General features: G+C 32.7%; 1 protein-coding gene and 1 long non-coding RNA gene across 2 annotated transcripts; both read right to left on the reverse strand.

Moving 5' to 3' along the window:
* Positions 1 to 251: 251 nt before the first annotated feature.
* On the reverse strand, positions 252 to 3,493 carry LOC120090500. The gene is made up of 6 exons (XM_039048211.1): positions 3,013 to 3,493; positions 2,358 to 2,615; positions 2,054 to 2,227; positions 1,848 to 1,954; positions 1,380 to 1,681; positions 252 to 1,227 (listed from the first exon to the last, which is right to left on the reverse strand). Exons 1-6 carry the CDS (start codon positions 3,142 to 3,144, stop codon positions 638 to 640), a joined length of 1,563 nt encoding a protein of 520 aa, XP_038904139.1. The 5' UTR covers positions 3,145 to 3,493; the 3' UTR covers positions 252 to 637.
* Positions 3,494 to 9,414: 5,921 nt separating this feature from the next.
* LOC120092080 lies at positions 9,415 to 11,223 on the reverse strand. Its single transcript, XR_005485908.1, has 3 exons — positions 11,031 to 11,223; positions 10,839 to 10,917; positions 9,415 to 10,044 (listed from the first exon to the last, which is right to left on the reverse strand). It is a non-coding gene; the product is annotated as an uncharacterized LOC120092080 (long non-coding RNA).
* Between the last annotated feature and the right edge of the window lie 9 nt (positions 11,224 to 11,232).

Below are 11,232 nucleotides of genomic sequence, written 5' to 3' on the forward strand. Positions count from 1 at the left end.
ATCTTGAAGACCCCTGTTGTCCCCCATATTTGGCCACCGAAAGGGAAAAAGATGGATAAGGAGAGAATTAGAGGGGGAAAAGAAAAAGATGAAATCCATTAGATGCAAGAAAGAGAAGACATTCTTCTAGGACCCCTTTTCATCTGAAGTGATTCGCCCCCCAGAAATGCCAAGTCATCTAAATAAACATTTTCGTTCCTTATTTTTCCTTGACCAGAATGTTAAAACTTCCACTTGTTACATTTCTTAGGCCCAAGCACTTGCTTTGGCTTTGCCATCTTAAGTAGAACTCTGAACAGGCTACTATTTGTTTGTTTCTTATCTAAAGATTGGTTCATTACGAGAGAGAGAATACACTTGCCAACAAAGCTTCAAACATCAAATCTGGTTCTTACAAAGTCGAGACAAAAAAAGAGACACTTAGCTGTTAGTTGATACAGCTACATATACATTAAGCACCTTGCCTATATTTACAAAAGTTGACTTATAAAGAGGCACCGGTTATTCATCTAACTCTACACAGAAATCGAACTATAGGGGCGGATTTTTCTATTCCTTTTTTCTTTTGCTTTTCAGTAGAGACCTGATTTATGGGTTTTGCTAGACTTTCTATTAACAAGTTGAACCAAAACAAAGGTTATCTAGCACGATCATCGGAATCATCGAACAAGTTGAACAAAAACTGAGGGAGAGAAGCTATTCTTGGAAGATTAAGTAGCAGCTCACCAACTGAATCGTTCCTCGACATTGCTACGTGTTTGCTTGATTCAAAGCCATTGCGTGCAGGTAAGCCTTCTCGATTCACAATTTCGTATTCTGATGCAGCAATAGGGAAGGTGCTTCCACCTACAACATCGAGGCTATTATTACCAGCTTTGGCTTGCAAGGTCTTAGCCATACAAGAATCCTTCTGCAGAAGACAGCATAGGGAATTCACCCTGGACATGATGGTCTGCTCATCGGAGTCAGATGCATGTTGAGAATCACCAAAAAGATACTGTGTGATTCCCTCTAAGGCCTCTCTGCTTTGTTGATTTTCTTCAGAAAACATGGGACCGTTGGGTGTCATCTGCTGTGATAGGCAGTGTTCAATATGGTTGACAAAATCACTTACAGACATCGATGGCCGAATTCCAGGAACCATGACTTGATCCCATTTATTTAACAGTCTTGAACATTCAGATCTATCGTTTCTCAACTCTTCAGTTGTCACTTGAGCTTCCAGCCCTAAAATGTATTACTTGACACATCAGAATACTTGCAAAGTTAAGGGTAAAGTCAGTTAAAGAGTTATAGTTATACAAATTTTAAAACATAAATGGTAGGTGGACTCATCCTTAATTATGCTCATAATTTCAACTGTTGATTCATGTTGTTACCTGAGTTAGGTGATGGAGATTTCTCAGAATATTCTTCAGAAGCACCAGCTGGACACTCGTGTTCTTTAACCGAGGAAGGTGATTGAGTTCCAGATGGGGACACCATACCTAAACTAAAGAAAGTAGGTCCCTCCTTCAAATCAATTCCTTCTTTGGATTCACTTGGACCATTGGTTTTAAAATATGGACATTCCAACACAATATCTGGTTGTTGGCTTAGAAAGTTGAGACGAGGGTCGCAACGTACAAGCTTCTCAAAATGCTTGTTTAACAAGCCTTGTGAACACTGCAGGAAATGCCTTCTGCAGAAAGTATACAAAATAGAATCAGTGTACCAAACCAAAATAGTAAGGATAAAGGAGAAACTAAAGTTATTTTGATCGAGATAAAGCCGATGCAACTAATTTAAGCAGTCTCTTTCAATGTCTTTCATACTCAAAAGCACCAGAAATTAATACACCAACGCACCTATATCTGCTTGATTCTCCACCAGTAAAGTCGGCCGTTGCTTGCCATAAAGTGTGCTTTTTAGGCTGTGGATTTATTTCCCTAAAGAAAAGGGGCTGTCTCGCCAGCTACAAAAGAGAATCAAAACACCGTGTAAAACATTCGAAAATAAGGTGGAACTCCCACAGCTTGATGAAGGAAACAATGGCAACAAAAATTTAACTCACCACTACATCCAAAGTCCCGAGACCGTCCTCAGGATAAGTAGCCTTCAGGGCGACGATATCCGACCATTGAATTTCTATCTTGTTCTTAAGATTCCCATCTAAAAGTTCCCAAACCAACTTATGTTTTGCAAAGTAACACTTTGCCACTAAATCTCCCTCGTATCTTGACTTGTACTGCAAATCAACACAACATTCTCAACATCAAGTAATAAAAACACCAAATTTAACAGTTAAAGTTCCAAATTTGCAAGTAACGAAAAGAATGAAAAGATTTATAACAAAAAGGGGAAAGATTTATAAGTACCTCCCAAGAACCAATCTTAAGAATCAACGCAGGGAAGTTAGAAGCCTTGAGTTTGTCTGCAGTACTAAAAGCATTGCTTCCCTTGTGGTCTTTTTTGCTCAAAGTCGCTAATTTAGCAGTTTCTTGAGAAAGTTTTGCTTGAATCAAATCCAACAAGGACGGACTCTTTTTTAGGCTCAAACCCAACGGGCTTGGCTCATCTAGAGGATTGTACGGACTGGATGATACAGGAAACGCAATGGCTTCTGATGTCCATCTCTGCATATTCAAAAACAAATTCAGAAATATAGAACCCTAATACAAGTTCGTCATCATCATCAGAAGAAGAATCAACACAACTAGAAATATCCTAAATATCATCCAGGTACTCCGTTTTTTTTGGGGTAATCGCCATAGAAGAACCAGAAAGAAACACTTCTTCTAATAACAAATCTTATTGATTAGGGAAGAATAAGAAAGGCTAATATAAATCTAATGGAGTTGTTCCCAATCCTTTTTCATTGGCGAAAATTAATCAACAAGCACAGATAAGCTTCAACATTTGGGGAACTTGTTTAGCGAATTCGGTTCAGGATTGATAGCGAAGGACCTCAGAAATCAAAGTAAAGAAATCAAATCAATTTGAATCAGATGATAGAGACAATCAGAGCAATACCTCGGAAGAGAAGTCGGATTTGGATCGCTTGTGAAACTGATCGAGTAGGTCTTCCAAAGAATCCTCGACCTCTTTCTTCAGCCTCTTCGTCGTCGGAATCTTCTCCGTCCTGGAATTCATGAGCTGAACCATTAAGCCGCCAGAAGGAAACAAAAAAGAAAACAGCGATCCTTGAGAAACTCAGTCGGAACCGAATCGTTCTCACTGAGTCAAGTTGAAGCGAGTCAGTCGGGAAAGGAAAAGGAAATCTCCTTCGTAGAAGAAAACACGGATTCGGAAAATTACAGTGGTTTTTGTTTGTAGAAGAGAAGGGGTAACGGCTACGTTGGGTTTCAACTCGGTGGAGGATGAAACGAAATCTCCCCCGTTCAAACTTATACAGCTTTTCCAGACGGCAAACTGAATTGACCTAATTGCCCCCACCCCCAACCTTCCACGTCATCCTCCATTCCAGTCCATTCGGACTCCCCACTGGCAATTCGCATACTCCCATTTTCTTTTTTTATTTTCTTTTTCTTTTTCTTTTTCTTTTTTTTCTTCTTCTTTTTCCTTTTTTGGTTCAACTGTTGCAGTTTGTGGAGATCAGCATTTTAGTGTAACTTAAAAAAAACATTCTTAAATAGGTATAGTCTACGATAATATGGTCTATAAAAGATAATAATATGAAAAGCCTTGACAATTGCTACCAAAATTAAACTTAATTATGAAATTATTTCACTTAGGTTGTTTTCTCATAATTAGAAATTATGGTTGTCATTAATCAATGTAAACATTTGATTATTCTTAGCAAAATTTTAAACATTACTTGTTCTAGCTCTTAAATTTTAGTTTAAATTTTGATAATACTCTTAATACGTAGAAAAACAAAGCATAGATAACAGTTAGCCTTGGTTTATAGAATTGAACACTTAAACCTTGACTTTTTGCTTTAGGTTTTGAAAACCAAGTATATAAACACTCTATTATTAAATTCCGTGCTTTGTTATTTACTTTTTATTAGAATTTTAAAAGATCAAAGCCAAATTAAAATCTTTGGTATTTTTTTTAGAATTCAGTTACGTGGAAACAATATTTGAATGAATAATTTCTGTATATTAACTTGTGATTTACATAGGGAATTTATAAAAATGACGATAACCTAATTATAGCCTAAATTTATGCATATACATAAATTAAGGTCTAAATATCTCAACACTCTCCCTCAAACTCAAGGTGATATAAACAACTTGAGTTTGTGAGCTGGTAAACTGAAGCAATTAGATGACAGAAACTAAAGAAGCAATTCTGAATCAAAACACGGTAGATCTGGGCAAGAAGCAGAAACCCATGAAGAACTAGAACACATAGTACTTCTAGGCTAGAAATAAAGACCTTCATAACGATCTAAAACAAAACCCACGAACTTCGGAGCCGAAAACAAAGATCTATGCAAAGATCAGAAAATAAAAGATAAAAGGAAATAGAGACTATAAAAAATCTAAAAACTGACTGAAATTGAAAAAGAATCAACTAAGAACCAAACTGAACCAAACGTGGTGGTTAAATTAAACTAACTTGGCTAACTGAACTGAACCAAATTGAGAGAACTAAGCTGGTTTGGACTGATCGAATTGGACCAGAATGACTAAATCAGACCGGTTGAACCGAACCGATGTAGTGAAATGAATTGAGTATTTGTGAAACCATAGCTTCGATGGAGTAAATGGATATGGTCGAGTGACACGAGATTGGGCAACCCTAGGGAATGGAGTTTTGGACCAGATCGGGGATCAGGAATCGAGGATTCGAGGGTCGAGTTTTGGACCAGGGATCAAGGGTCGAGTTCTGGATCGAGGATCAGGGATCAAGTTCGACTGAGGATCGAGTTCTGGACCGGATCAAGACTTGGATCGAGTTTGATCGAGGATCGAGTTCTGGACCAGATCAAGGCTTTGATCGAGTTAGATCGAGGATCAAGTTCTTCATAGTGGAGATTGAGGGTCGAGTCTATGTTCGAGGGTTGTGCAGGGGTTGGTCTAATGGTGCAAAGACAGAGATTTGAGGAGCAATTGGACTAAGGGATGCCGACGGTTAGAACTGTAAGGGTCACTTGCGACCTAGACTGCAGGTTGATGATGATAGTCGATCAACCATCTACGGAGGCAAAGATCAGAGAAAACCCTGAAAATTAGAAAACCCTAGGAATTGAACTCTGATACCATGTGAAAACAATATTTAAATGAATAATTTTTGTATGTTAACTTATATATTAACTTGAGATTTACGTAGAAAAATTTTAGAAAGGACATTAATCTAATTATAGCCTAAATATATGCATAACACATCAATTAAGGCCTAAATATCTCAACATATTAGAAATTCAATTCTTACACTTAAATAATATGTAAATCATTATAAAAAATTGAGATAAAATAAACTTACTTTTTTAAAACTAAAAACAAAAAATGAAGATTGTATTTATTTTCGAAAATTAGAAAAGAATTATAAAGTAAATGGGTGGTGTAACTTAAGAGGACCACTAAAGAAAATTCGAAAAGAAAAAGAAAAAAAGAAATACTAGAAGTTTCCTCAGAAATTGTCCTTACTTGATGGTATGAAAAAAATATGGATAATTTTCTTGGGGAAATAGCGGCCAGATGATGACAGTCTTAAATTTGTCGTTTTATTCGAAGGCACGTGCTAGCACGTGAGCAAAACGTGGGACCCACCTGACAATAGTTGAAGCACTATGTCAGTTATTTTGGCTTTCCGTTTTTAGAATTGCTGTGATTGGACAAACGCGAAACGTGTCGAAAATTTTTGGACACGTAAGCGTGTTCTGTCCACGTGGTGTGATTTTGGATAATTACGAAAAGTAGGCCCCACTTGTGGATAAGGTTTGCAACACCAAGGCACTGTATTTTTTTTATTATTATTATTATTATTTAAATGGTTAAATTGTACATTTATTCTTTTATTTCCTTTAAATTTAAAATAATAATAACAGAAATTTCTGGATTTTTCACTTTTCAAAGAATCCACAAAAATTTCGGAGAAATATTCCACGCCCACTTAAGCTTCTCTTTCAAGTTTTAAGATAAGTTTCTCATTTGACTTTATTCTAATATTATTTCATTTATTTTAAACTATTCTTTTCCAAACTCTGTAGTATTAAATTATTATTATTATTATTATTTTTTGGTACCAGTTTCCCTTGTGATAAACGGAACTATTATGGGAACGATGATGGAATTAAATAGTTTTTTTTAATACAAATTTATAATTGATGGTGGCATGATATTTATATATAGATTTTATCCAATGTTTATTTTTTAAGTATTTTGTAAAACTTGGAGGTGCTATATAATTGATATTTACTGACTTGTGGACAAATTTTTTGTCATTTAAATAAATAGTTTTAACATTATTATACTTACCTTTTTATAAGTTATATGATTAATAAATTAAAAAAAAACTAAAAAACTACGTTATAATCATATACTTCAATTAAGTTATCTTCTCTAAAAATATGTTAAAAATATGATTTTTTTCCCCCTGAGATATACCTTTTAGTAAAGAGTTTCAAACTTTGCAACCATGTACTTCAATTTTTATTTATTGATTGATTTTTTAAGCAATAAAAAACCTTTAGAAAAAGGAGAAGGAGAACTTTTATATGTTTTTAATATATATGCATCGAGAGAGGAATAATAAAAAGGGAGATTTGATGTATAGATTCACTTTTAAATATTATATTTACTTTTAATTTAAACTGTATTTTCTTTAATTTAATAATAATAATTACGGAGTAAAAGATGGAATCTTTGGACTTAAAAAAAAAAGATATATAGATACTTTGACTTCAAATAAGAGAGAGATGTTTTAACCTCTTCAAGCTAGTTAAATATACGCAAGTTGGTAGATTGTTAAATGGTGAAAATTTTACTATAAGGCCTCGTGTACTTACTGAAAATAAGGATGAAGAATTAAATTAATTATTATAGGTAATTGTTTTAAATGATAAAATTGTTGAAAATATTTTTATTGTCTATTAGTAATAGACAATGAAAAACTTTGATAGATATTTATCAATATCTATTATTGTCTATTAGACAATGACATTTAACCATATTTATAAATAAGTTATCTCATTTTCTTATATTTGAAAATAACTATCGATTAAATATATATATTTGAAAGAAAATATGAGTAAGTTATATATAACTTTTTGGAATGGAAATCGGAAGTCCATTGATCATTTACTAGGGTGGAAACGGTTCGGTTCGATTTTGGTGGTCAATTCGAATCGAAACTGAAACCAAACCGAATTTTCTAATATGTAAAACCGAACCGAATCAATTTATTTATTCGAATGCGGTTCGGTTCGATTTCAAATTCGGTTTTGACATTTTTAAAAAACCTATGTTATATTTTTTTTAATTAAAAATGGTTTGATTTTAAATTCAATTTTGTTCTTTAAATTAAAAACGGTTCGGTTTTAAATTTACTATTCTTGCCATGTCCCATTTTTTAGTATCAAATAAATTGTTAAAAGAAAAAGCATTACCATAAAAATAAATAGTAATACAATAAATTTAGAATTATTATTATTTTTTAGAAAAGTTTAGAATTATTATATGTTATTATTATACTAATAAAAAGGAGAAAATTAAAAATATACTGGAGTTTTAAAAACTATTTAGAAAAATATTATACTTTTAAAACTATTTAAAAATATCGTTGTTGTTTTTTTTTAAATAGGTCGAGAGTTTAAAATTCGACCTAGGTAGGTCGAATTTCGAACCCTCGACCTTTAGATTTTTTTTTTCTTTTTTTAATAATTTAGACATTCGACTTTCTTCTTTATTTTTCTTTTTTTTTTAATTTTCTATTTTATAAAAACAATTTCTAAAAATATTTTATTATTTTATTTAAACTCTAAAAAGAATAAATTAAAAAAAATAATATCTCATAAAAATAAAAAAGTGTAAATTAAAATATCTCATTTATATAAAAATAATTACAAAAATCAATGTGTCTCACAAGGTGGACGTTGTCGATTTCGAGCTGGTTGTCGTCGTCGATTCGAACTTGAGGTTGCTCGGGTTCTTTTTGATATTGCTCTGGTACCTCTGCAGGTGCTTCATAATATAAATATTCATTATGCTCTCTACGACCCTGACCATGTCCATACACGTATGAAGACGAAGGACCAACCTCTGAGTCATAATGTCCTGAACCAAATGTTGGCATCATCATCATCGAACTAACATAATCAGTTTAACTCTGTGTCTGTATCACAGGGAAATAACTCTTCCACATTATGGGCAACCTCATCAAACTCATCCTCTTCCTGAACAGGTCCTTCTACATCTAGGAGCTGGTGGAGAAACAATAGGTATATTGTACATATAATGTATCTCCTCCATATAGCTTTGGTTGTCACTACATATCGCAAGAACCTAGTTCGGATCATTCACAACATTACGAAGTCTACTGTTGTTCGATCTCTGTGAATTATAAAACAATTAGATAATATTTAAAATAAATTTAAATTAAAAATAATAGATAATATTCATTCATTTACCAGATGACCCACAGCTGCTCACGGACGAGTGACGTAGCGCCTCGTGATATTATTATACCAATGAATATAATCTTGAGTGATATTTCTGTCAAACTGTTCAATACAAACTCCCACTGCAATAAACCTTGCACGATAGTGCCATTGCACTACCAAATGTGTAACTTTTTCGGACAATCTCCAGTCCTTAAGTCAAATATCATGCAATAGGGGTTCAGTATTACAAGGCGATGGGATATTCCTGTTGAAAATCGAATTGTCTCATCACTAGGAAGATGCCACTCACCAATGTAAAAACATATGAGAGGACTCATCGTCCACCATATATTTTGACCATTCGTACAAAAATTGGGCAAAGTATGCATAATAATTTTTACGACTCTTAAAATAACCTGAAACACAAAATATTATATTGGAGAACATTAAAGACAAATACAATAAAAATGTATATAAAATAATCAATTAGGTTCAATGTAATGTATCTGATCAGGTTGAAGCAGATCAAACATGTATATGTACTGGCTGACTACATGTGTGGTTGTCCTAGTCATACAAAATTTGTTTCTCCACCTAAATTTTTAAATTGATAATTTAGAATCTAACTTAACTAAATCAGTGATATAAAATTAAATTGAATTAAAACAACATACCGAGAACCGTAGGCTCGTCCAGCTAACTGAGCGTCATTAACATGTTGTGCTGTGGAGCCATTGTTGGAAATCACTCCCAAGCCCATAGTTGCAAAAGTATAAGAGACCCACCTATCTCTCGAACCTCAGATCTTGTTGCTTTGCATAGTTGTCTATACAACCATGCCAAACATGCTCCACCCCACGAATACCGCCCCCATCATAGAGGTTAGCTAATAGTGGCAGGAACATCAAGTAAACAAAATGACTTGATTTGTCGGAAAACATACTTCCATCCATCATTTGTAGTATATATGCTCGTGCATATCTTATGAAAGTTTTCTCCTCTGCATCATTTGTGAGCTCACGGAATTGTGTTCCTAACCATATCAAACTTAACCTCAATCCTTTAATTTTGTCGGCAGGTGGGATCACACCGAGTTACAGTTGACAAACTTGTGACCAGTCATCGTACATCACTTCGGTGACCCACTCACCGTCAACAGGTAACCCCAACAACATTTCTATGTCTTGTAGAGTGATAGTGCACTCCAACAGACATATGAAATGTATGCATCTCAGGCCTCCATCTCTTGACCAAGGCTGTGATCAGATGCCAATCCAACTAAATAAATCCCAATCGGGCAACCTATAGAATCCAGATGTGCACAGTAGCAGTAGTATTCGAGAGTGGAGTGGGATAGTGCACTGGAGAACTGCCTCTCGACGCCTGCAAGATATTTCTCCAGTAGTACGATCTCGCCATACAACAGATGATCGATGAATGGACTGGTCGTACAAAACATCGGGATCAACAGGTCCTGGGTTTAAAGCCATGATCTGAAAGGAAAAAAAATATTTATTTCTCAATTAAAAAAATATTTATTTCTCAATTAGAAGAATAATATACAACTTAATTAAAAGAATAATGTACAATTTAATTAAAAGAATAATGTACAACTTTTTATAATTATTTTTAAACATAACAACAAATTAAACTTTTCAAGTTACAATGAGGTAAACTTTTTAAAACTCTTTTTTCAAATTTAATATAAAATAAAAAATTAAATTAAATTAAACTTCTTCAAACTATTTTAAATTATATTTTTCAAAGCTAATACTAGAAAAATCAAATATCATAAGAAATATATTAAAAAAAATCACAATAATTTTGTATTAAACTAAAAATACTAAAGCGTTTAAACTATAAATATCAACTTTTTAAATATAACAATAAACTAAACATTTTAACACTATAAACATCAAAATTAATACTAAAGAAATCAAATATCATAAGAATAAACTAAACTTTTAAACTATACTAAACTTGTTAACTATCACAGTAATTTTTATTAAACTATAAATATCAACTTTTTAAACATAACAATAAACTAAACATTTTAAACTATACTAAACTTGTTAACTAAAAAACAATACTAAAATATAGAATATCATTAAAAAAAAAAACCGACAAATAAATATAATTACTTATTGATCTTCAATTAAAAAAATAATATTAAATATTAACATTATCATGGTAGACATCAATATAAGAAATAAAAATGATATATTTAGCATAAACAAATATTAAAAACAAAAAACTACTAATAAATAAAAGTTAAAGTTCAACTCACAAATTCGACGATAGTTTTTTTTTTCCTTCAAAGTGACAATGTTCACCATTTTTTCCTGTTATTTGTTATTTGGCAACAACTACAAAAAAAAAAAAAAAAAAAAAAAAGAATCTATAAAAAAATTAATAATATAAGAAACAAAAATAAATTTATAATTATTCTTAAAAATAAAAATTTAGTAGAGTAACGAACCAGTATAGTTTGTGATCAAGGGAGAAGTGTGGGAACAATTGTATCAAACGAAATAGAAGAAGAGAAATAGAAATGGAAAGCAATGAGTCAAAAAATGGAAGGAGAGGGATTAATAGAAGAAGAGAAATGGAAACGGAAAACAGTGAGAAAAATGGGAGGAGAGAAATTTAGTAGAGGAAGAAGGCAGAGGATTTCGAACATG

The sequence above is a fragment of the Benincasa hispida genome, chromosome 11 (genome assembly GCF_009727055.1).
Source record: "Benincasa hispida cultivar B227 chromosome 11, ASM972705v1, whole genome shotgun sequence".
Taxonomy (NCBI): domain Eukaryota; kingdom Viridiplantae; phylum Streptophyta; class Magnoliopsida; order Cucurbitales; family Cucurbitaceae; genus Benincasa; species Benincasa hispida.

Excerpts from the sequence above, each read along its gene's own strand:
- LOC120090500 (XM_039048211.1), bottom strand. The coding sequence starts at position 3,144 with ATGGTTCAGCTCATGAATTCCAGGACGGAGAAGATTCCGACGACGAAG. Across the intron at positions 1,682-1,847 it reads GGAGAATCAAGCAGATATAG|AAGGCATTTCCTGCAGTGTT; the intron begins GTGCGTTGGTGT and ends TACTTTCTGCAG. Across the intron at positions 1,228-1,379 it reads ATCTCCATCACCTAACTCAG|GGCTGGAAGCTCAAGTGACA; the intron begins GTAACAACATGA and ends AATACATTTTAG.